General features: G+C 47.8%; 1 protein-coding gene across 1 annotated transcript; it reads right to left on the bottom strand.

Moving 5' to 3' along the window:
- Window positions 1–278: 278 nt before the first annotated feature.
- On the bottom strand, window positions 279–13,857 carry Shisa9 (shisa family member 9). Its single transcript, XM_050136501.1, has 2 exons — window positions 12,878–13,857; window positions 279–444 (listed from the first exon to the last, which is right to left on the bottom strand). The coding sequence occupies exons 1-2, from the start codon at window positions 13,561–13,563 to the stop codon at window positions 279–281; spliced, it is 852 nt and encodes a 283-aa protein (XP_049992458.1). The 5' UTR covers window positions 13,564–13,857.
- Between the last annotated feature and the right edge of the window lie 12,646 nt (window positions 13,858–26,503).

The raw sequence follows: 26,503 nt of genomic DNA, 5'->3' as shown, positions 1-26,503 counted from the left end.
AGTAGCTCACACAACCCAATCTACATGAACTAATAACAACCTAAATCAAACATGACCACCAAGTAAATAGACCAACAACGATGAAGCAGTCAAGCCTTCTAGTACTTAACAGAGACCAACCAAGTGGATCCCTATTTAACAGAGAACACAACCAAGTCAATTATTAAGGTGCCAAATTCAGCATCACGCCAAACAGAGAAATCTAACGCACCCTTGAGGTGCTCTTTGCTGACCCAGACGCGCCCCAGGAAATCCCACCATGCTACCACTGCCGCTGCCTAGTGGGAGCAGAAGTGGCCAGAGCACCCGTACTTACGGAGATTATTTATGGGGGTTCTTGTGTCCATGTTCTCATAATGCTGCACGTGGACGACAATGTTAAGGTCTCTCTCCATGTGGTCAGTGTTGCAGTGGCCCTGTGGCCTCATGACATCCGCAAGGGCTCTGGAGGAACAAAGAACAGAACTCTGCTCATCCGCAATAAGACCGTGTGCACCTGCCATGTGCCCAGCACTGCCTAATTGGACAAAAGACAAAGCCATCCCTTCTAGAGAGCTGCCATTGCAGTTAGGGGTAGACAGGAGAGCACAGAAGCAATGGATCAGAGGTTACAAAACTCACTCTGTGTGCAGGTCACTGCTTGTCCACCCAGTGGTGGCTGAGGGGTCAGAGGATGAGTTCCTGCAGTGAGACTCCACCCCAGAAAATGGGTTTTCTCTTTATGCCTCACACAGATGCCCAGACTTCCTGCTTAGCAATGGCCCGGTGTCAGTCCTTGCCATAAGTTAATCACTAGGCTAACCACGGAAAGCAATGGCATCCCTTTCCAAAGTCGAAGAATATAGGTCTTGTGGGCTTACAAGGAGTATTATTCCTTTACAGAAGAGTAAACAAAGGTTCCGAGAGGCAAATTAACTGCTCAAGGTCACACGTCAGTGTGCAACACAGAGCCAACCTTTCCTTTTTTACTTTTTCTTTTCTTTTTAAGAGAATAGGAACACAGTCCAACTGATATCATTGACCTTCACAATGAGATGCACACTATTTTCGCAGAGCAGAGACAACAGCCAGCTGGATCCACCAACACATCTCCCCTCTTATCTACCCTCCATGATATGTGCATTTAGAGACATGCCCTTAACCAGATGAAGTAGGGAGTGTCATTAGCATGTGAATCCTCTGCCTGTGAGGTCTTCTCGAACCTCCTTCCATTTTCCCCTTTGTTCACAGCTCAGGGAGAACTGACAGTCTGCTGATTTCACATCTTAAAGAACAACCGTGCCCCAGCCTCCTCAGTCCCCTACCTACTTACCTGCAAGGATGGCTGCCTCCATCTGCAACCCTAGCAAGGTGGAAGAACCAGCCAGAAACAGTGGTGCCAACTACAAGCATGGAGGTGTTCTGTGAAAACCAGTAGGTGCAGCTCTGTTATTATGAACAATCCCAGGAACCAATACTTCGATGAACATCTTCGTATTGATCTCCTCTCGAGCCAGGAATGGGTGCACACCAGCAAGCCCTGTCCCCTTTTCTTAGGGGATACACCCACACATTCCTAGCCAAGTAGACTCTCCGAATCCGCATCAAAGGAGACAGAGAAGGGAGAGGCACTGCTTTGGAGGTCCACACAGATTCTCAGGAGCTCAGCAGAGCATATCTGCTGAAGTCAGCCCCACCGGGACAGTGATGGTCACAGCTAGGAGCATCCAGGAACATGATTAAATATTCTAGATGCATCTGAACCAGAGGATTAGAAACTCCAGAGCTGGGGCCCATGAGAGGTGCTTTTGAAAGCCTACCCCATGCACTGACTGTGTGCTCAAGTTCAAGTCTGGGTCTGTGCTAGAGCAACAGAGACCCTGTATGAGGAGGACTTGGTTGTATTCAGATGCTGTGATAAGAAGCACAGCTAGGGAGAAGTCTGAAGGGAAGGAGACCCAGGGCTGTAAAGCAGAGGCCAGGATGGAATCCACTAGAAAGACAGGAGAATGACAACAGCTTGCACGTATTTGTTCATTCAACAGACGTTTATTGTCTACAGTAGGCCATGCATGACACGAGGCCCTGGGGACACAGCACTGCACAAGCTGAAAAAGGTCGTGGCCTTCTTGGAGATTACATTCTATGGGAGAGAATAAAAATGAATATGTTAAATAAAAATAAGCAAGAACTGAAATAAACAAACAAAGAAGGATACAGCCGACAGAGCCAGGTGCCAAAACAGCATTTTCCATAACAGCCAAAAAGTAGAAACAGTGCAAAGTTTCCTCAGCCAATAAGCAGAGTGCAGCGTGTGAAATGGAACAATACTTGGCCGTGAACAGGAAGAGTGGAACCCCGACACCAACCCCAACCAAACTTGAAAGCCTTAGAGCCAGTGAAAGAAAGCAAACACAAAAAGGCCCGGGTTTGTGGTTTTGTTCACAGCAAATGTCTAGAATAGACAGTTCATAAAGAGAGGTACAATCGTGGCTACAGAGGCTGTGTGGGAACTGACTGCTAACGGGTGTTGGGGAAACACCCCAAGTTAGTGCTTCATTAGACTTAGTGGCTCAGGAGTAAATTAATGGGGATTCTTGCATTTTTCAGTGGGAGAGATGGGGAGAGCTGTCAGCACAGCTTTCTGTGAAGAGATGAGACTTGAGAAGCAGAGGTGCGCTGGTCATGTGACGCCACAGCTTGGCTCAGAGATGCATGTCAAAGGCTTGGATTCCATCACGACACTGTGAATGATGGTGGGGACTTTAAGAGGCAGGGATAGTTGGAGGTCTTCAGGTCATTGGCGGCATGGCCTCAAAGTACTGTGGGACCTGGTGTCTTCCTTTCTGGACCTTAGTGGCCACAAAGAGAACAGCTGTGCTCCACCACACACTCCTGCCAAGACATGATGCCTCATTGCCAAGGCCAACAGACTGTGACCTGAAGCCTCCACACTTCTAAGCCAAGGTGAACCTTTTCTCTGCGTATGTTGATTGGCTCAGATGTTTGCTGCAGTAACAGAAAGCTTAGCTCACACACGTGAAGGGGATGGAAATAGCATATCAGGCGGAGCATAGAGAGGAATAGGCAAGCATGCTAACAAAGCTGGAACGGGGCAAACGGGAGCATCGCAAGCACAGACTATCATAACCCATTTTGTAGGGTACGGAACTGCCCACATGAGCTCCACTATTCAGTGAAGGAGTGAGTGGAGTCCCAGTCCTGAATGTCTAAGATGCAAGTTCACACCCTTTCCTAGCTCTGTGCAATATGAATGGTCTAAAACTCAGGAAAGCTTCGGGGAAGGGGAATTCTGAGGCAGAGGACAGGGCCTTGCAAACCTAACTTGCCTTTTTCACTGCTAAACGGGCTCTTCATCCTGGACTTCAAAGGACCGCTGAATTCTTCTGGAATTGAATGAAAAATTTGTTTGTGCTTTTTTTTTCTTGAGCAAAGAAGCCATACTTTTATCAAATTCCCCACAGGTTCACCCCTAAAGCACAAAAATAGTTAAGCTTTCCAGGGTCAACAAAGCAAAGGTTTGGAGTGATAACCTTTAGCTTGGCTAGCACAGGTCCCAGAGTGGCTTCTGGATACTGCGAACAGTGACAGTCCAGCCTCAGAGTTACAAGGTAACCGTCATTCCCAAGGCATGATGATCTGGGTGAAGAGCATCAACAACGTGCTTGGCTCACTCCAGGGAATGCATACAACGGTCTGGTATGGGGAAGTCATTAAAATGAGAAAACAATTCAATTCTCTGTATTGATGCCACTCTGCATTGGATCCACACAGCAGATGGCAGGAGTAGGGAACAAAGACCAGGGAGCTGCCACCAGAGACACCCTCACCAGGACCCTTACTGCAGTCACCTGTGTCCCAAAGGAAAGGTAAACAGTAAAATATAAACATTAGGTCAGGCTGATCATGAAGCAGGCATGTGGCTAAAGGAAGAGCTCTCCTCTATAAAACCACAGGCTGAAGGCAGGGCTGCTAATGCAAACAACAGTAACAACATGCTAGGCCAGGTGTGGTGGTGCACATCTGCAATCCAGCCATGGGAATTCCTGCCAGGGCAGAAGTATGGCAACTCTGAAGCTACCCTGGGTTATATGGGGCAGTTCAAGGCCAGCCTCGGTTGCATAGTGAGTCCCAGTGAAAACAGAACAGGGCAAAGGATAAGAAAGCGCAGAGGGAGAAGGGAGATAGGAAGGGGAATAGAAGAAGAAAGGGGAAGAGAGGGAAGGGGAATGAGGTGATACAGATGGAGACAGAAATGGAGGGAGAGGGAGATAGAGAGGGGAGAAGGGGAGAGCTCCACTCTCCATTAGCTGTTTACAAAGTTAAAACAGGATTGCTCCACTCAGATTTAAACAAAGTCATAAAAAAACAATCAAAACTCTCAGGAAGAACATTCAAAGTGTGGACTTATTTGTGTGTGAGGAATATCATCCTTTGTGTGTCCACGGAGCCTTGGAACTGGTTATAGTAGGCACAGGAAGACACCGCGACTAACCGCAGGCTTCAATGAAGGTTTATTTTCCCAGCTTCTACACAGTACAAATCTTTCCTGATGCGTGCTTTACAATGCACTTTATATTTGTTCATTGGTCCTGGCATATAGCAATTAACAAAATGAGCATATTATGGGGTACTACTAAAACATTTTTAAGTACGGATGTGTCAAAACCTGTGATGAGTCAGTGGAAAAGACCCACAATTCATCACAAACCAAACAAATGAACACTTAAAGGTCTGACATGATTCTGATGTCTACTCAGCTTCAGTGTGCTTGTACAGGACACAAGACTATCTGGAAGTCTTGTTAAAATGAAATTTTTGATTCAATAACTAAGATCAAATAACTAATATTTTGCCCAAGCTGCCAGATAATGTCAATACTGATGGTCCGTAAGCCAGCCAATGAGCATCAAGATAAGCACTATAGTAATCTGGCCATACTGTGCTAAGATGCTGGACAAAATTATTTTCTGGGTGCTTCTGAGAGAGTGCTCTTGGAGGAGATGAACACGAAATTGGTAAACTGAGGAAGACAGATTTCCCACTGTAAGGTGGGTAGGCCTTGTTCAGTAATCGAAGGGTCTGAATGAAGTAAAAGATTGATCTTTCTCCAACGGACACATCTCCTGCCAGACGGCCGTGACACTTGAGCACTGGTCCTTCCCGGCTCTGTAGAATCCTCTCCTCTCTGTCAGCCTTCACCATTGACCTGAGATAGCAGCTTGACAAATTTGGGACTTGATAATTCTGTATAATAACGCCTTTGATAGACTGGTTTTGTTTCCTGAGCATCCTGTCTCATTTCGGCCCCTCACAGAAGCAGCCACACTTAGACTCTTTTGTCTCCCTACCCCTACCCTCTTAACCCATTTCACAACAATTGTGTTGATACATTATCTTTGAGGTTGAAAAATGATTGAATATTGGCTTAGTATAAATTTTCTTGTACATTTCATTGTGTGTTACCTACCTATTCCTCAAATATGTGACTAGCAGCGTGTGAGGGAAAGAACTGCATCTGTGTCTGTCACTGTCTTCTTGTAGTTCTAGCTCAGTGTTGGCCAGAAAGTGGGTATTCAGTAAGTGTCCATTAGATGGATGGAGGATGGATGGATATATGAATGATAAATGGATGTATGTATGGATGTATGTATCTATGGATATATAGATTAATAGCTAAATTGATGGGTGGAAAGGTAAAGGGGGTGGACAGGTGGATGGATATATAGATAAATAGATAAATGAATGAGTATAAGATGAATGGATAATTAATGCATAAATAGGTGGATGGATGGATGGATGGATGGGGTGGGCTATGCCATTTAAAACAGAATGCCAGAAACAAACCTCTCTATATTAGGTACTCAGGACACAGCTATGGAATGTTTGTCCCTGCAGTCTTTACTGTGAATGGTAAGGAAAAGACAGATAGTAAATTAACCAGTAACTTACGTTGAGACCACGCTACACAGGGAAGCAAACGCCACTGAGCATTAGCTGGAGTGTGTGGAGGAGTGGGAGCTGAGCATGAGAGGTCAGAGGGCATCCTGGAGAAGGCGACACTATGTAGCTGGAACCTGAAGGTGAGGACATGTCACTTGACCTCTAACGGGAGAGTGAGCCAAAGGGACAGCTCAGAGATGGGAATGAGGGTGGCCTGTCTGTGGGACAAAATGGAAACATTGTATCACTTTTTTTTCTGATACAGAAAGCAAATATAAGATGCCAACATTTCCAAAAGGAAAGCCAGTCCAGCTCCCTCGCCTGAAAGCTCCCAGGAGTCTAAGTCGAAACTTTGGAAAGGATTTGTTTTTCTTAGCTTGTTTGGCTTTGGTTGGTATATTTGGTTTTGACAGGGTCTCATGTATTAGAGGCTGGCCTCAAATCCCTATGGAGCTGAGGGTGCCCTCGAAGCATTGGTTCTTCTGCCCCCCCACCTCTACCCCAGAGCTGTAAGTACAGGCATGTACCCCCATGCCTGCTTTGATGCAGTGGTGGGGCTCAAGCCCAGGTCTTCCTGCACGCTAAACAAGTACTCCACACTCCACACTTGTGTTCCGAGTTTTAAACAAATCAGTGGGCTTCTTGAGCACCACCTCTCACACAAGGAATTTCATTCATTGTTCAGAACACAAGAACCATGGTCACAATCCAAGTCTCTAGAGTGGGGGCTATGGCAGTGCAAACAAATATCAAAGCTCATCAAACTCTGTGGCCTGACGTGCGCATCTGACTGCGCCAGTTATGCTCTGGAAAGCTGATTTCAGTGCCCAAGAAGTAAACATGCCCTGTAAGAAAAATAGAGACTCCTGTGGTCTCTCCAGTTTGGGAAGCCGGGACAGGTGGGAAAGGTGTGGTCACAGGAAATGTCAATGGAAGGGGGCATTTGCCCCTTGATGTCATGCCTTTGCAAAGGACAGTGGCTTTTCTAACCCATTTTTGAAAATCACACAGGACACTGCTATGTCATTTGCCCACATGGATTTATTTTTTCTGGCTTGGATTTTTTTATTCTGTTTGAAGGTGGGAAAACAACATGTGTCTTCTACTGACTTCAAGGGGAAAGAGCTCCAAACATATGTCTCTGCCCTCAGGGTTGCTTCCCCCAACACTTCCACCATCCTAACCCTGCCAGGGCAGGTCCATAAAAGATTCCTAGATGTGATCTCGCACTAGCTCCCAGAACAGGCCTTGATTGTCCTGGTGCAGGCTGCTCCTTGGGGTACTGGGTACGCCTTTGGCATCTGGGAAGACTGGAGGTCCTATGGTCCCATACTCCAGTGCAGTACAGCCTAGCAGCCAAGGACCTGGCCCCTGCTTCAGACTGGGTTTGAAGTCAAACTTCTCCAGCTCACTGGGTGCTTCTTCACTCTCTTGGAAAGCAGTCTGTGCCTCCATAAATGGCAGACTGTCATAGAAGCTACCTTGTGGGGGAGGGGTGTGAAATTAAATGAGAATTTACACATAAGCTTGTGGCAAAATTGTAAATCTAACACGGGTTCTTCGACATCCCCCAGACAGCACTTTGCAGTACATTTCATCTAGTCAGACACAAGCCATCCCTCCTGCTCAGAGGCTGCCAGCATCCCCGATCAGATGGAAACGCAAATCCAGAGAGGTTAGGAGGCTTAGCTAACATTGCCACTGAGTACAGAGTACAGACTGGTCACCAGAGCTTGATCTGCAATGTCACCCCCTTCAGGGGGCAAGGGGAAGGAACTCCAGTAAGAAGGATGCTGGGTGGTGACTCTAGATGGGCTCAATGTTAATCACCTTCCAAGTCTGCTCCTCTGAATTTTCAACCTTCAGATAAGAACCGGAGTCTCAGAGAGGTGAAGCAACCAAGGTCACACAAATATTAAGAGGCGTCACTAGATCTGCAGAGAGCATGTGCCACTCACGCAAGCCTTCTGACTCCCCTGGGTTTACAGGTGACATGATACAGTAAGCTGGAAGAGCTCCCTACAGGGGCTAGTCACCATCCAGCCACAGGCGCTGCTCTCTGAAAACTGCAAGAGTAGAGTTACCAGATCTCCTGACTGGCTAGAGGAATTAGAAACAGGAATTCTCCGAGAGATCCAGCTTTTCAGTACTAGCTACTGACTTGGAGTTGGTTTTAAAAGAGCATGAATATTAGGGGCTGCAGATACTGCACAGTCAAATCCAACACCTCTTTACTAGATCCAGACTTAGAGCCCAACTCTGAGAAGCATGTGGGATATGAGGAAACTTTAGTATGATTGGACATATAATGACAGTGTAGCAGTTTGTTCTCTAAATTATGATCATGGAATTTACCGTGTGGGGAAATGCTCTTGGTCTTAGAAGACCCATGCTGCAAGTATGAGGGACTGAATGTTGTGTCTGCAACTGTTTTCAAATGGTTCAGCTGAAGGGGGATAAGAGGAAGGAGGGTGGAGAAGGAAGGGCAGGAGGGAGGCAAGAAGGGGGAAGAGAGTGGAAGGAAGGGAGGAGGGGAGGGGAGGGGAGGAAGAAGAAAAAAGGGAGAGGAAGGGAGAATGAGAGGATGGAAGGGAGGGGATGTGAATGGAAGGGAATAAGGTCAAAAGAAATAGAGAGGAAGAATGAATTGAAGCAAACTTGAAAAAACTGTAAAGTTAGGTTAATTAAGATCAGTGTTCCCAGTGTGGGGATTTTACCCCTCCGTGTCATGTGACAGTGTGGCGACATTTTCTACTGTCATGGCAGGTGTGTGTGGGTGTCATCTGCTCAGTAGGCAGAGGTCAAGGATGCTGCCATCTCCCTACAGCGTGCAAGGCAGTTCCCACCAAGGAGTTCCTTTCCAGTCCTGATAAATATGCCAAGGTTGACAGGCTGTGACCAAGCAGTTCCTTGTATACCCGACAAGGTTTTCGATTGCTTATATTTTCTCTTAGTAGAAATCTATGATGGTACACACCTACAAACCCATTCCATGAGAACCGGGGACAAACAGTCAGACTCTGTCTCAAAACAATACATGGAAAACCTTTAAGAAACATAAATAGTAACACCTTGAAAGCCAAACAATATCTACCCAGGCCACAGTTAGCCACCACTGCAATTACTGCTTCCAGAAAGAGTGGCTGCCTGTGGCTGCTGTCATGGTGCTGCAGAGGTGCATGCACACAGTGGCTGCCCATGGCTGCTGTCATGGTGCTGCAGAGGTGCATGCACACAGTGGCTGCCCATGGCTGCTGTCATGGTGCTGCAGAGGTGCATGCACACAGTGGCTGCCCATGGCTGCTGTCATGGTGCTGCAGAGGTGCATGTACACAGTGGCTGCCCATGGCTGCTTTCATGGTGCTGCAGAGGTGCATGCACACAGTGACTGTCCGTGGCTGTCGTGGTGCTGCAAAGGTGCACACAGTCACTGCCTGTGGCTGCCAAGGTACTGCAGAGGTACATGCACACACAGCCCACAGTCTCCTCCCCTTCCTCTCCCTTTCTATAGTATTAAATGTTTCTGGGGGGGGGGTATACTTGACTGTACATGTCAACATGGGGACATGTGGAAGCCAGAGGTCAATGTCTGAATTTTCTCCGTCTTACATTTGGGGACAGGGTATTTCACTGCACCTGGAGCGCACCAATTGGTTGAACTGGCTAGGCAACAACACCCTGGGGTCCACCTGTATCCACCTCTGGCTCTAGGATTACAGACATCCACCGCAGTGCTTGGCTTCTTATGTGCGTGCTGGAATCTGAGCCCAGGTCCTCATGCTTGCACAGCCAGCACTCCTCCCACTGAGCCATCTCCCTACACCTGCATTTCTACAGTCCTTACAAGATGGCACGGCTTCTCTCCAGCCCTCCTGATGGCTGTCCTTCTCTTTCTTTTCCATCCTCATATGCCCAGAGGGAAGCAGGCCATATGCCAAGAACTCCAAATGTGCATTCTGACACGCTACGGGGGCCTCCACTAGAAAACACAAGTTTCCTGGTCACTAGGATAAAGTGTGCAGATGAACACCATCACCTGCATGTCCTTGACAAGGCGGTTCCCGGGCAAAATGAGAACAAACCCACATCTGCATTCTGCAGCTCCTGACAGATGCTGAGAGGCTGGGGCTGGCAGGTTAACTTCACCTGGGCTGTGCCTCACCTCAGAGCAGTCTTTCTGCTGTTAAGCTCGGCGCGCTGGTCCCTGCTGGAGGATGCTTAGCACCATCAGGCAAAAGCTAATGAGCCATGGCCACACTGGGCTCCGAATGATTAAGTGCATAAGCAGCATGTGATGCATTCGGTGGGACCTGGGGCAGCCTGGGAGCCACAGAAAGGTCACACAAGTGGAGAACGCGAGCTACAGATGCAAAGGGAGCTCCACTGTCCCCGCTGTCCTGCTGGGTTAATCTGCACCTCCCACCTTTGTAAATATTTCCAACTCAAGGCCGGTGTTTCTCCCAGATCCTATATTCACTGAGAGAGGGTGATAAAGAAGACGTCCAAACATACTGACTCTCAGTCTCCAAACCAAGAACTTAAAAGTCAGAACCTTGGGAAGCCCCCAGATTCTGAGGCTGGGCCTGAAAAACGTATGACTCGGAGGCAAGTAAGCTCAACCCCATGTTACTGTGGACAGCGCCATCATCTTCTGATTGCGTGACTTTGAGCAAAGCCACCTCACCTGTGCCATGATTTTCTCCTACGTAACCAGGGGATCAAAGTAACAGCTGTCTCATAGATGTGAAGACTGAGTCTTCACACACACACACACACACACACACACACACACACACACACACACCAGTCCCTGGAACCCAGCCCTGTGCTCAGCAGGTGTTCATTCTTTTTCCTGCACAGTGTTTCCCTGAGCATTGGAGTCACGTAGAGAACCTTGCCAGCCCAATGGTATTTGGCTCCCAACCCACATTCTAATTTAAAATCAAAGGTGGGACCCCAACAACAGGGACTGTAAGCAATACAGGTGGTCTCAAACAGCAGCAAGCTGGAAAACATGAAGTCTTCTCCCATTCCAAAGCCTGGCACTCACTGCATTCTAGAACCCCAAATGTTTCCAGAGAGAACATGAGTTTGCTACATCAGCCCTGGGTACCCTTGGACCTTGCCTCTAAACAAACCTTGCCTAGAGTTTGCAGAAAAACCAGAGCCAATACCCCCAAAAGAGCTGCCTGAGAGGAGGGGCTGACCAAAGCACCCATTTAAGGGAGCTTGAAGCTGTCGCACAGATCTCCCCCAACAGACCTGCAAACGGTAGCTCCTCTTGCCACCAAATCTCAAAAAGGGAGTCTTGAGAACTTAGCAGAAAGGCGTGGTGGAGATCAGTTAAGGTATCAGCAAGCAGCCTACCTGTGTTTGGGCACCAGTTCCCTATATAGCAACATTCTTGTTCAACCTGCATCCATGCGTTCCTCACCCTCAGCCTCACACTGGCCTGGAGTTTTCCCTGGATAGGAGGCTCCTTAAGAGAGCCCACCTGGAAGCCGGACTTAGTAGGTAAGGCACCCTGGAGTAGCAGGAGGTGGGCTGGCCCAGTGCCATACTCTTTTGGCCCTGGTTTCCTGGACCCCCTGGGAGCTTACTTTTGTGCCCCAAGACCTCACCATCCACCTAGACCTTCCCACTAATCCAAACTGATCAGAACCTCCTCACCTTCCCCTCCAAACCCCTTCTCTCTGGGAAAAGAAAAACTCATTGGATACTTTCCACATATAAATAGAAAATAATTGCTAGTGAGGTGGTGATGTTCCTTCTTCTATTTTTGGTGGATTTCTTTGTTCAGATTTTTAGGCATGTACATGGATGGCATGCACGTGCATACTCACACACACGCGCACACACACACACACACTCACACACAAGACCCCAGTGCAGGATGCGGGTATGAGTAGATTGGAGAAGAAAACGCAGTAACTTCAATGCCCTGACTCAAAGTCAGCGGTTGCTCCACCATCCTGCTGTCAGCTGGCCCGTGGTAGTTCTTTGATCTCTTGTCCATACCTCACACTAACCCCTCATCTTCCCCCTGGGTTCTGGGCTCCAGTCTGAAGCCTTCTCCTCCAAAGTTATTGAGTTCTGGAAATCAATTTAGACACTTGGGAAAGGGGTTAAACAAAACCGCAAATAGCTCTCCATTAATCCCCAAATGCTTTCTCCCATCTGCTGCGACTTTGCCTATGTTGGGACTTGCATCATAAAGCAAAAGGCAAACTTGACGAATCAAGGTGCCTGGAAGGTGGAGGGTGGCCTTGGAGTCAGCTCCAGCCCAGGCAAGGGGCGCAGCGCTGTGTTGGCCGGCCATAACATAAAGAGAGACGGCGAGGGAGAAAAGGACCCAGGAAAAAGATGAGGTTCCAATCAAGGGCCATCAAAGCTCTGGTAAAGCAAAGCAGCCGGCTCCAAGGAGGCTTTTGTTCTCACCCTCTCCACACACTCTCCCTCTCCTTTGCTTCGTTTTCGCTAGTGTACGAGTTGCAGGAGGCACGCACTCCTTTCGTCCCTCCCTCGATCACACAGGCGCACAAGGGATTGATTGCACACGCCCCCCTCCCTTTCCAAGTTCGCCTGCCTCTGTTTACCTAGAGAGGAGTATCTAGAATCAATGAATTCTCTCCCCGCAAAAGCCAAGAGTTTGGAGACCAGGCTGTATATCTCAAGTCCCACCACCTTCTCTGGTGAAAGGGGACAGCAGATGGGCGAGGGGGAAAGAGACCCTCCCCTTTCACACTTGGCAGCGTTCACCCCCACCTGTGCTGAGCCCAGTGCCTCGGTTCCACACTGCAAGTGAAAGTTGTTGTCTTGGGTGACATTCCCCAATCGGAAACGCTGGGGTGGGGAGGAACCATGGCTAGGGATGCTGGGATGCGAGGGAAAGGAAAGTGGGCCCAGAGAGGAGGGCGAAGGGGAGGCAGCCCACCTGGACATGTGTTCCCTTTGGGGCCGGTGCGCTTTCTCCAACCCCAGCTTGGTGAAGATGCCCACCAGCACCATGACAGCCACCACCCCGCAGATGATGTAGACGATCAGATTGGTCTTGTCCTTGGTGGGGTCGTGCAGGGGGTCATCCTTACGCGCTGGAGGCTTGCCGGTGTTGAGCCAGAGCGGCGTGTCGTAGTTGGTACAGGTGCTTTGGTTCAGTCGCCGCTTCTTAAACGTGCAGCAGAACCGGAAGCCACAAGTCCCGCAGCAGAAGATGAAGTCGCCTGAGCTGCAGTTGAACGGCGGGTCCCACTGGCCCATGACATCGAAGTAGCCCCGACAGGAGTCCGGCGTGGGCGCCCGAGTCGGCGGTGCGTCCGAGCCCCCGACGCCCTCGCCGGCCTCTCCGGAGGCGGCCCCGGAGCGGTTGCCCCCTGTGAGTAGCAGCACGCCGCCCAGTTGCGCCAGCTGCCCGTGCCCAGCTCTCTCCTGCGCCCGGCACACGCGGGCGCACAGCTCGGTGAGGAAGCAGCCGAGGAGCAGCCGGAGGACTCGGCGCATGGTGTCTCCCAGCCCGGAATGGAGCGCTCGGCCGCCGCTGGAGCCGCTGCCGCCGCCTCTGGACGCGCGGCCGAAGCTGCCGAGGCTGCTGGCTGGGGCTGCGGGCCGCCGCTGGCCGCACATGCAGGGAGGCGGCGCGGGGCGCTCGGTGGTCGGCGGCCACTGCGCTCTTCTCAGCCTGCGTTAGCCTCCAGCGCGACGCGCACCAAGGAAGGGGGCTGGCCGGGGAGGAGCGCGCCGGGGCCGGGCGGGGACGAAGCAGAAGCGGAGGCCAGCACGGGGTGCAGGTCCTACCGGCCACCGAGGGAGGCGGGGGTGGAGAGCCGGGGAGAGTCGGTGTGTCCCTAACTCCCCTCCGCCCGCCGCCCAGGACCAGCTCCCACGTCCGCTCGCTCGCAGGACGCTCTTCACCTTTTCAGCTCGCCGAGTGCGCTGGAGAGAGCGAAGCGACACTTGTGGAATGAAGGGAGGGCTGGAGGGAAGGGGGAAGGGGAGGAGGGCGGGTAGAGGAGGCGCGGGGGGGGGAGGGGGCAGGCGCAAGCTCGAAAGGGGCGGGGGAGCGGGGAGAGGTGACTCGGGCGGGCGGGGGCGAGTGGGGGGCGTGAAGATAGTGCTCTGGTTGGAGCAGTGAGCTCCGCAGCCACCAGGTTTCGAAGAGCAGCTAGGCTTTCCCGGCAGGTGGAGAGGAACGCGGCTGGGACCTCTGGCACCCTCTCGGGGAGAAAGGTGCGGCTCACCCCAAGCAAGGGCTCAGAGGTGGCTCCGCCCGCGGCTTCTTTCTCCCCCAGAGGTGTGTGCGCAGGAGCTGCGGTTGCAATCTGTCGATCAGGGAAGGGGTGACTCGGGGAGAATCGGGACAGACTAGATGGCTTGCATACTCCAAGACACACTAGATGCAGTGTAGACACGATCGTCCTCCCCCTCCCGGGCGGGCGGAGACCGCCTTGCCCTTCCCGGGGATGTGCCCTCCAGCCTGGCCTGAGCCCGGGGTGGTTCGAGTGCCTGGACAGAGAAAACAGAAGCTGAACTGGGAAGGTGGGTGAAGTGCCCAGCCCTTGGGCTGTGGTAAGCATCCCAGAAGAGGGGTTGGGAATTCCTTTAAGAAGCCCTGGGGTCTGGGGTGGCGACCAGTGGACAAAGCCAAGGCAATGACGCCTCCTGAAAGGTGTCTCTTAGGAACTCGCCTAGCCCCTAGGACCTGCAGCTTTTGGTCCCTCTTCGCCCCCGCAGCGTTCTCTGAGCTCCACAGGAGGGCACACCGCAGCGCCGCCTCTGCGCTAGCAGTTTTGGCGCAGCGCAAGGCCTGGGCACTCATCCTCAGCCACCCTGTCTTTCCTGCAGCCCGCGCAACTGTCTCCAGAGCAGGCTGTCCCCTGTCCCCACGGTGCCCCCTTCCCCGACATCCTCACGGAGCTTGCTTCCTTGGCTCCCAGCATCTCTTTCAGCCTTCTTTCTTTCTTTGTCTTTCTTTCTTTCTCTCTTTCTCTCTCTCTCTCTCTCTCTCTCTCTCTCTCTCTCTCTCTCTCTCTCTCTCTCTTTCTGGCTTCCAAGCCCGCCATAGGCCCTCTCCCATTTCTCCAACTTCTTCCTGTCCTCTGCTTGAATTTAACTTCCTTGGCCCCTAAAACAGAATTCGTATCAAAGCTGCTAAGCTAAATTTATATCCCCATACTCCCTGGCATTTTGTTTTTAATTGTATTAACTAAGTATGCTCTTTGCAGTCTCAGAGTGACTCAGAGGGAAATAATGTCGTTGCTGCCCTCTCCTCTTTTTGACTTCAGCTGTAGGACTCTTTGGGGGAGGTTTTCAAAGGAACAAAAAGTTGAGCCACCTGTCAAATGGTATGCTGGGGTCCCCATAATTGAAAAATTGTGAGAGAGCTTATTGGAACTGTGGGACAAGTTTTCTCCAAATCAAAGAGTTTGGCTAAGCTTCCCCTTCCTTTGAATAAGCAGCACTTTTTGATGTTTGGGATAAGATTTACAGATATACCCCAGGGCCACCATAGTAGACCACACCAGGCCTCAGAGCCAAGACTGACTGCTTAGAATGTACTCCAACCCATTCCCCATCTGGGAAAGGCATAAGACTGACTCCCAATTCATCAGCTTCCTCCCAACAAGATCTCCAAAACAGGGCGGGCACCCACAGCTGCCACCCTCCTGTCGGTCTCACAAACAGGTGCCATTGGCGCCAATGGCAGCCGGCATTTGTCTGTGGCTTGCAGCAAGTCTTTCGGCTTACTTTTATTAGAGAACAATAATTAACTGAGTCCCAGACAACCTGGGGGCTTGTGGGGAAATCACTGGGCCCAGTGGCTCCATTAAATTTCTAACTCTTGGTTATATTACATTCCCAATAGCAAAGTGGATAAACTGACTTAGTCTCAAGGCAGTGAAAAAAGCCACCCAACGGTAGTTTGTGGAGTGAATGCTAGAACTGACATCTGATTCAAGAAATCTGCTTCCAGAGCCTGTGACCTAGCCACTTCCTGTACCTTCTTAACAGACACTCAATCCACCTTCTGTTTTATATTTATATTTTAATGTCTCCAAGCACTACCACGTAAATAATGTGATTATCTGTGTTCCCCAGCACATAGACAAAAGTTACTTATGAGCTATGTAAACTCATTGTTTAGGTAACTGAGATTTTTAACAAGTTCAGGAGAGTGCTTGTCATAAAAGCATGAGGACCTGAATTCAATCCCCAGAGCCTCCGTGAGGAAGCAGCGTACAGTGGGTACCCTTCAATCCCCGTGCTGGAGAGGTGAGACATGAGATTGCTGGGGCACGCTGGCCAGCTGACCTAACCTACTTGTACATCTCCAGACCATGAGAGAGACCTCCCTCTTAAAAACCAAGATGAGGGGCCAGAGAAGCAGCTAAGAGCCCCTGCTGCCCTTGAGGGGTCTCGGGTTTGGTTCTCAGGACCCACATCAGGGGACTTACATGACTGACAACTCCAGTACTGGAGTATGTGGCGTTCTCTGGCCTCCGCGGGAGCCAGCACTTGATACGCATAGACAAACACAGATACACTTGTAAAGATGACGCTTTAAAAAAGTAAACTCTTGAGGAATGTCACTCACGATTGTCATTGGCCTTGACATGCACTGGTACAGATGTATATACACACAGGAACACACACACGGGATGGGAGTGGAGAGAAAGACAGAGATCTTTATGAAATAATTCTGTTTGTTACCAAAGAGGAAAGGAATAGTCAAAACACGGATGACCGTTTCTTCCACCATGACTCCTGTGAGTTCTGAGAGAGGTCTACACTCGGGCTTGTGAAGGGACTTTCCAGCAGGCTTACTAGGATCCCAAAAGTTGTGAACTCTGTCCAGCAAGCAGTAAAGTCAAGGCTGGAACAAGCCGCCCAACTACTAATGTAGGCTTCTGCCATCCCGACCTTGTCCACCATCTAGGTGTCCCCAACCACCAGCATCAGGGCATCTTTACAGTGACCTTATATAAAAGCAGGTTCCTGCCTCCCTCTTTCACACACACGCACACACACGCACGCGCACACACACTATTGTAAGATTTAGGGGCTTTAAGACACTTTAAAACCTGATTTTTAAATACCTCACACAAACTCTGGATAGGAAAGTCCATGTCAGGACCTGCCTCCCTTCTGTGAACAAGCCCCTGTCTTCAGGACATTGACTCACTGGCTGCTGCTCCCAGCTTTAATTAACAGAGGCTGCCCCCTGTTTGCAACAAGAGAACTGCAGGAGCTGAGCTTCAGAAGGAATTAGTCCTAGCTGCCTCTTTCCTGGAAGAACCCTAAGCCTTCTCCAATTCCCCTGACTGCTTTCTTCCTGTCTACGGAGGCTGTGGCTGTACCTACCGGGATTGGGCCAGCCTTTGTGCTAAGCCTTTGAAAAATATTTAGGAGAATCATCTGTGTTCTCTTCACTCTTCAAAAGGAGAAACAAATGCCCATTTTCTCTGGACACATCAAGTTAGCAAGTATAACCACTACCCCTGATAGGGGCATGATTGTTTGGCGCGCATGACTGAAAGGGTATTTCTTTTAGGGTTTCTGTGTGGGGGTAGAGGTTATAAAGTTGCTCACTGACACACCTGGCAAGTTCTTGGATCATATCAAATCTCTCCCCCAAACCACTACAGAAACGAATCCACGTGAATACATCACAAAGAAATGCACAGCCCTTTATGAAATCGTCCTTTCTAAGATAGAGTCGAGGATGCTATAATTTCACAATACAGACCCTTTTGATATCTAAAAGAAAATCTCTTTTGCTCTGGCCTCAATTTTTCAGGCTCTAGTGCCCACTGCAGCAAGCATGTGATTGTACCCACTAACAATTAAAGAGAGGAACTAACAGAAGAAAGGGTGTAATGTAGGCTGCCCGGAACTATTGAAACCAATGCATAAAAGCTATGCAACAAATTAAATTATCTGCACTGTGGCCCTTGCCTGAGTGAGCTGTTTGTTAATCTTCCTCATCAGGTGGCTTTTAAGGTTTCAAAGAGGTTTCCAAGCAACTGTTAGCCTTGAGGGGAGAAAAGGGAGCGATGGCACAGAGGCAAATTGTAGCAAGCCTTGCGTGCTTCCAGAAACACAGATTTGATGGATTTTATTCTCCATGACTGTAGAGATAAAGAAGCCTCACAGAAGAGGTAGGTGGATAGCATGGTTGCCCTGCACTGGTGGGGTCCCCCCGACATATATTTCTCTTGTCAGTAGCGTCTAACTTGTTTCAGTATGTGGGAGGAAAAAAGGTACATCCTCCAAATGGATTATAGACCAAAGTGTTAGATTCTTCTAAATTGACTAATGTAAAGTCAATCTGAGAAAAAGGAACATACTGTAGTATTTACAGCAGATAGAAGAAGATGGAGTGACTGGGACTGAAACCTAAAGCTGGGGAGGCTGAACCTTGTGCTCAAAGGGACCCCTCATTTAGTTTGAGTCCCTGCAGATGCCTTTGAAGTGAGGATTAGGACCAGGAGATAGCTCAGTTAGCATTGTGTTTGCCAGGCTGTTTGGCCTCCAGGGCCTGGGAAAAAGTCTGGTTTGGTGGCAGTCTCTGGTAATCCCCACACTGTGGAGGTGGAGACAGGCAGATCCCTGGCCTCACTGGCCAGTCAGTCTATCCTAATTGGTAAGCTCCAGGGCCGAGCAAGAGAATCTGTCTCCAAAAAATACAAAAACAAACAACAACCAGGAAAAAGAAAAAGGAAAAATGAGGTGGATGAAGCCTGAGGCAAACATCCTTCATCTTAAATTATTTACTTTATGGAATGAGAAAATGTTTATAAGAAAAAATTCAGCCACATCTATGCCCATTTTATGTACTCTTGGGATGCAAAAAAATGCATATATTTGATGTTTCCTAATCTTTCATTGTAAAATAGATCAAGGTCATGTGACCAAGCCAATATCTGTCATCTTCTAACTATCCATCAGTGAGTTCATAAAAGGCATTAAAATTCCAATGATTTGTTCAGTCAACAACAAAATAAGAGAACTATATCTTTCTGGTTCAACGATGGGCAGGTGTTACATGAACACTTTCTCTGGAGAACAATAAACAAATGTCCTTATACAAAAGCATCTACTAACCAAAGTGCATCATGGGGAATCAGTGAGTTTATTGGGTTCATTTAAGGAACATGGGTGAGGGATGGGGTCTGGGTGACTTTAGAGCAACTATACCACAAACCGTGCCACCCAGTATAGATGATGACTTTGCATTACTGCATAGATGGTGTCCTCCGCTTTAGTAACCTTCCATAGCTATATACTCCAGCCGTTCCCAAGATCACAAAGCCAATGCAATTATGGTAGGAGATGCAACTGGCTAAGAGATGAAAATGGAGTGTCTGGAATCTCATATGAAGATCCAGTGACCTCCTCGGTTCCTTTTTCTATGAGAGACAGCCGTCATTCCACAGACATGGTCTTCAGCATCTCTCCAGAGTCACCAGTTTCTCTGATGAAGAGAATGGCTGCAATGCTCAGAGGTTAGTGTGCTACAATAGCACGTGACCCAAGCTGCAGTGATGTGCATCCCCAGAGATCTTTTCTCTCGAGAAAATGAGATGATCTTATCTTTGAAGATAGTTGGCATGAAGACAAGGTAAGAACACAGCTGTTTCTGAGTGTCATGCATTGGAGATCCCATTGATGACTCCAGCTTGGTGATAAGAAAGTCTGGACATGAAGGAGACAGAGAAAGTTGTTTGCTTTTATTTTTGTTTTTGAGACTGTGTCAGCATTAGCTATCCTAGAAACCATTACATAGTCCAGGTTGACCTTTGAATTGCAGCAAGCTGCTTGCCTCATCTTCATGAGCACTATGACAACAAATGTGAACCAGAGAGATAATCTTTGACTCCTTGAGTCTGGCCAGCACCAGACTTGACCTTGCATTGGTGTAGGAGATCTTCTGTTTGTGTGTTACTTTCATTGTATAATGAAGAAACTTCCTTGGCCTAGTTGATAAGACAGAACTTAGGTAGGCAGAGTAGACAGAACTGGGAAGAAGGGCACAGTGGCAGATGTCATGGATCTCCTGCCTGAGACAGGCACTGGTTAGAATCTTGCTGGTAAGCCACAGTCACGTGGCAATACACAGATTAATAGAAATGGGTTAAGTTAAGATGTAAGAATTAGCCAATAGCCGGGTGATGGTGGCGCACGCCTTTAATCCCAGCACTCGGGAGGCAGATCTCTGTGAGTTTGAGGCCAGCCTGGTCTACAAGAGCTAGTTCCAGGACAGGCTCCAAAGCCACAGAGAAACCCTGTCTCAAAATAACAACAACAACAACAACAAAAAAGAATTAGCCAATAAGAAACTAGAGCTAAAGGGCCAGGAAGTGTTTTAATTAATACAGTTTCTGTGTGATTATTTCAGGTGTAAGCTAGCCGGGCCACCAGGACGACAAGCAGCCCACGCCTCCTGTTTACATTACCTTTGGGGTTTTATGAACAAATATACCAAGCCACTCTATGTTCCCTTAGGCCTAGTTGGTTTCACTAGAATGAAGCAGTACTGTTAACAAATGATCTTCGTACCATCACTCTACTTGGAAAATGTTGGATCAAGTCCAGTGATTGATAAATCTTAGAATGTAAAGTATTCAGTCAAAGAAATTAAAAGGAATGCTGTCTCCCAGGCCTTGCCCACAGATTCTGAGACAGGATAGAGGACCCCAGAACTGTATTCTGCAAATACCTCACTTAAGTCTAACATCATACGCCACATAATTATGATGTCCTTCTGGTCCCCAGCTTTAACATGAAGGAAGGTTACTGGCAGGTGGAGTGCCTTACCATTACTTTTCTCCATACCTATTTTGTCTATATTGTATCTTTCGTTAAATATATGCCCATATGAATAATGTTCAAGTTTTCCACAATGAACAATAAATTTCTTGCAGTAATCTCTGAAGTTTCCAGGAAGAAGATGGGTGAGAATTATGTAGTCTCAGGGATCTCGTTTAGAAAAAAGGGAAATTGGATGGGATAACAGGTAGATTAGCTTGAGCTTACTCACACTAATAATAATAATAGTGAGTAATAGAATGAATACTTGAGAGCTATTATTTATAGGCAATTTACATTGGTATAGATTCTTGTATATTGATACAAACTCAAATTATATTTATTATATTGAATATATTCCTATTTCTGTTTACAATATTTGTATATTTATGCAAAGTTATTTTGTCAGATTGTATGCATGCATGTTTTTACCTCTGCTTAAGACATTTCGTATATTGATATAATTTTAGGATATATTTATCATATGTCACTATACATTTCTACCTCTGATCAAGATACTTATATACTGTTTACATTTTGATGTCATTGTCCTTATTTGTTGTGCAGTTGTTTAAAGATTATCTAATATTCTAATATGAAGCCTTAGTCTTTAAGCTATATAGTTATTAAGAATTATAGGTTTAGGACTCTGTTGATGTGAGACATGATTGCTCCTGGCGTCACTGATCTATTCCCGAGAGAATGCTGGACACCAAAGACACTCCACTTGGAGCTTCTTTTCTTCTTGGCAAAACTGGCCTTTGAGCAAAGAACTGCCCCTGCCCTGGCCACTGACAAAATACATGGTGTCTGGACTGGACAAGAAGGATATAACAAGAAAAAAACTGCCAAACCTTGACAAGAAAGGGTAAGACAGTTATGACATTTTTCCCGCCTCTAAAAATGGTCTGTCAGTTACTCTAGGCCTTAGCCAAAGTTGGTTGCTCCAATGTTGCAAATAAGACTTTGGATAATTGACCAGGTAGGCAGTCGTCTCCATCATTTATTGCACATTTGGGAAGTTGCTTGATTGCACTTCCTGTTTACTCAAGTAATATCATTTCCCTTCTCAGGCCTTAGATGGGCTTGAAGACTAGATAGTCATAGTTACTTTCCTCTCCTGACTTAGCTAAGCCATTTCTAGTACAAGACTTAGACTCCTTAGGATAGGATAATTATTGAAACATTTAGCATATGTTTATGCTGGCTGTAATTCTAATTTTTATACTTGATATCTGTTCTTATTGTATATAGTTTTATATTGGGTTTGGACAATTTATTTAGGCAAAAGGGGGAGGTATTGGGAACCTCTTTCAGCCAATGTCCTTAGAGATGCTGGCCCACTTTGGGCGTGGCCTTGGGTACTATATAAACAGATGTAGAAATGTGTGTACTCTCTTGTCTGCTAGATTCGGTTTCTGTTCCCAGCTTGTGCAGAGGACTGTGGATCTGTGAGTCTGCCCCTCAATAAAGAACTCTTTAAGCACAACTCTCAGTAAGGCTATGTAATAACCTCACTTAATCTTCTGAGAGACCTTGGGGGATATGTCCCTTCATGATTGCAAAGTGGTCTAGACAGAAAACAGAAATTCCGTCTTTATTCAAAGGGCAGGCAGATGTGAGAAATCATAGAGCCCAGAGTCTCAAAACATTAGTTACCCAAGGAGAAATGTAATTAGGAGGCCTTCATTCTTTTTTTATATTTAAAACGTGTGTGTGTGCATGCATGTGTGTGTGTGCATGCGTGCGTGTGTGTGTGTGTGTGTGTGTGTGTGTCTTCCTCCATCACTTCCCACTTTATTTTCTGGATCAAGAGAATTTAATTTCACTGAACCTGGAACTTGTCGATCCAACAGAACTAGCTATCTAAGAAGCTTCAACGACACAGCAAGTTTTTTGCCTCTATCTCCCCAACAATGTCACCACACCCAGATTTTTACATGGGTGTTCCGACCTCAGCTCCTCATTGCCACACTGGGCATTTGGCCAACTGAGCCATCTTCCTTCTCCCTACATGCTTTCTGAATGATATGTAATTCCCCTGACAAGGATATCAGTACCGGATCTATCTGACTCAGGCAAACTGACTTCCCCCAAGAAATAAAGATCCTGAGCCAGGTATGGCAGCTTCTCCTTGTAACTCCAGATATATGGGAGGCCAAGGTGAGAGGGCAAGGTCAGCTTAGGCTACAGAACCAACTTCAGCCAGCCTGAGCAACTATGAGTTCCTATTCAAAGGAAAGCCTAGGAAGGACTGGGGATGTAACTCAGCTGTAGAGCACTTACCCAGCATGTGCAAGCCTGGAGCAGCAGTTCTCAACCTGTGGGCCATGACCCCACTGCGGGGTTGAATGACTCTTCCACTGAGGTCACATATCAGACATCCTGCATACCAGATATGTGTACTACTATTCATAACAGCAGCAACTACAGTTATGAAGTTGCAATGAAAATAATTTCGTGGTTGGGGTAAGCACAACATGAGGAAGTGCATTACAGCTTCGCAGCATTAGAAAGGTTGAAAGCCAGTGCCCTGCGGTCAATTCCTGGTACTGATGGGAGATGAGGAAAAGAAGGAAAAATGGGGGTGAGGGTGAGGGTGGGGATGGAACCTGTTGCAAGCAGAAGGAGGGAAGCTGATTTGCAAGCACATGTCGAGGAGACCAGTGAACTGTGTTGCCCCTGGATCCAAAATCTGTGTTCCTCAGGACCAGAATGGGCGTGGCTGACACCATAGGTCAGCAGGAGAATGACTCTTACTAAGCAGGGAGACTGTGCATGTCCATTCTGCTTCTAAAGGTGAGCACAGGGCTGCTTACCTGAGAGGCCACCCTCCTCCTTTGTCCCCTCCTCAGGAATGCACAGCGGAAGTGCAGTGAGTCAAAGCCCCAGAGATGCTCTGGATTTAAACCAAGCCAGAAGGCCTTAGCCATCGCTGCTCTGTCCTCGCTGGAGAGTTTCCTACCAGGGTGAAGTCAAAGGGACAGGGCAGGATGGGAGGCTGGATCCCCTTTGGCATGGCTGGAGTTAATCCTCCCCACACCATGCTGGTCTGATAATGCAAACCTGGCTTGTCATCGCTTCCCAGACAACAAAAAGGTTGACATTAGAAAGCGCCCTGGAAGAACATGTCTGCTAATCCTCTGGGGAGACAGCAGGTTAGTGTAACATCTACTGAGCAGATGCGCTAACAGGAACAGGGCCAAATGGCAGGCTTGGTGAGAAGCAAAAGCCGTTGTAATACAGATGACTTCTCAATGAGAAAGTGCTGGACTATGCTTAGTACTCTCAGCTCTCTCCCTTGGTATTTGTCAACAGACACGAGCAGTATTTTACTTGAGCCGATAAGATGAGTTCATCTTTAGAAAACTGACTACATAGTTTCCGGGAGGGTGGGAAAAGGATGTGTCTGTGAAAACTCCAGAGTCATTCTCTGCAAGTGGTTGTCCCAGCCTCTGCCTTAGTGATGGGGAAGAAATGCGAAGCCATACTCAAAAGAACTTGGAGCCTAATTAGAAAAGTTCATCAAGACACTGGGAGAACAGGGAAGTTGTGGAGTGCTGGCCCCGACTGCATCTTTTGAGGCCAGTTTGCTGACATCAGCATGTTGTGTGTAAAAAGCACAACACCATCTCCTTTTAATAACACACTGAGCTGCCCACGCATCCACAGGAGATCATGGTGTTTGCCAATTAGAAAAGTGTAATCTCAAATGCAGGTACTGAAGCCTGTGTTTTCCTTCTAGGCTAGACTGGAGTTTGACACCGTATCTTGGGTGAAAGCAGCTACAGCAAATATAGTGATGACTTGACCGTCAAAACTACATGGAGGAGGGGTATGACAGAGGGCTGATCTGCAGCTCTCACTGGGAAGTTTAGCTTCTTTTGAAAAGACCCGCGCATGTGTGCGTGTGTGCGTGCATGTGTGCGTGTGTGAGTGTGCGTGCGGGCGTGTGTTACTGAGTGTGAGTAGGAAGCATGTCACAGCGCGAGCGTGGAGGTCAGAGGAGCACATCAGACAGACGCCATCCTCCCCTTTACCATGACTGAGATAGCCCCTCCTGCTGTCCTCCTTGCACACCAGACTGGCTGGCCCTGTGGTCTCTGCCTCTCCCCCATGTAAGATCGCTGGGATAACAGAAATGTGCTACTTCAACCTTTACGTGGGCTCTGGAGTCTGAACTCAGGTCAGCACACTTGTGTGACAAACACTTTGCCCACTGAGCCATCTCCAGCCCTTACAGGGAAGTTTCTAGGCGGGCACTTCACCTACCCACCAGCACACTGGCCTCCTCAGCCAGTTTCGTGGCAATCCCCTGTATATACTGAAGCCCTCACCCAGTGATAATTCCCAGATTTGCCTTCACGTCTGTTAAAACACCATGTAATAAAAACTTGTCATCTCTCTTATGAACAGATCAGAATTTCACTCCATCAGTTAAACCCTAGGTATTCTGACGAGTCGGCAACATCGCAGACATACTAAGTCCCCACCACCATCATGTTCTTGTTCTACCACTACCTGGTAGCTGTGGCTCTATCAGCTCCTGAGGCCTTGAGAAGCAGCAAGTTCAAGTTGATTCGTGCCATCAACGTAGAATACAGACTGTATTGAAAAGGGCAAGTAGGATGTTCTGGATCTTAACATTGAAGACACTTTGAAATAATCTTTTTCTCTAAGATACTGGACCAAATAACATTCAGTATTAAAACAAATGTCACTGATTTCTTGCTACTTTTGAGTGCAGCTCCTAGAGCACTTTAATTGTGTGTGTAATACTCATTTTTACTTCTCTTGAATAGCTCTGTTCTACAGCAGTGGTCCTAATTAGCCCCACGGGGCTAATGATGCTCTCATCTCCCAGGGACATTGGGAAAACATAAACTCACTTCCTCTTATGGTCCTGACGTCTACCATCGATAGAAATATGCAGGACTATTCCTTGAGAGAGATTCCTGAGACCTGCTCCTGGGAGTGTCCAAAGCCACAGTTCTCCATAGGATGGAGAGAGAGAGCATGAGCATGTGTGAGTGTGTGTGTGCTAAACAAGTCTTAAGGAAGGATGCATAGTGGTAAAGGAACTGATGGGGGACAAACATGTTCTGTAATTTTAAGCATGGTTTAGAGGTATAGCAATGTCCTGGCTTACTAGAATTTTCTTCCGCTAATTTATTTCCTATTTCTGCATTTTTTCTACAACTGCTACTATAGTATTCTGTTGTGTGACTGTGCGATATAATGAGGCTATTTCTAAACAGAGTATTTTGAACAATGACCCTGTGTAGTAGGAGCTGTGGGCCGCTTCCCTGCCGCCCCAGCTCCTGGCCGCCTGGCTAGCTTATGCCCCAAAATAATTACATGGAAACTTTATTCTTTTAAACACTGCTTGGCCCATTAGTTATAACCTCTTATTGGCTAGCTCTTACATATTGATCTAACCATTTCTAATATTCTGTGTAGCACCACGAGCTGGCTTACCAGGAAAGATCTTAACCTGCATCTGTCTGGAGTGGGAGAATCATGGCGACTGACTGACTCGGCTTCCTTCTCCCAGCATTCTGTTCTGTTTTCTCCACCTACCTAATTTTCTGTCCTATCAAAGGCCAAGCAGTTTCTTTATTTAACCAATGAAATTAACACAAAACAGAAGACTCTCCCCCATCAACCCTGTGAACAAATATTCGAATGCACAGGATTCTTTAGGCTCTGACTCATCAAATAGTCATTCAAGGGCTGGAGAGAGCTCAGTGCAATGGTG

This window comes from Alexandromys fortis, unplaced genomic scaffold, assembly GCF_014885135.2.
Source record: "Alexandromys fortis isolate MF-2015 unplaced genomic scaffold, M_Fortis_MF-2015_v1.1 scaffold_29, whole genome shotgun sequence".
NCBI lineage: Eukaryota > Metazoa > Chordata > Mammalia > Rodentia > Cricetidae > Alexandromys > Alexandromys fortis.
The sequence above is the reverse complement of the archived record's forward strand: the minus strand, read 5'-3'. Positions and strand labels throughout refer to the sequence as shown.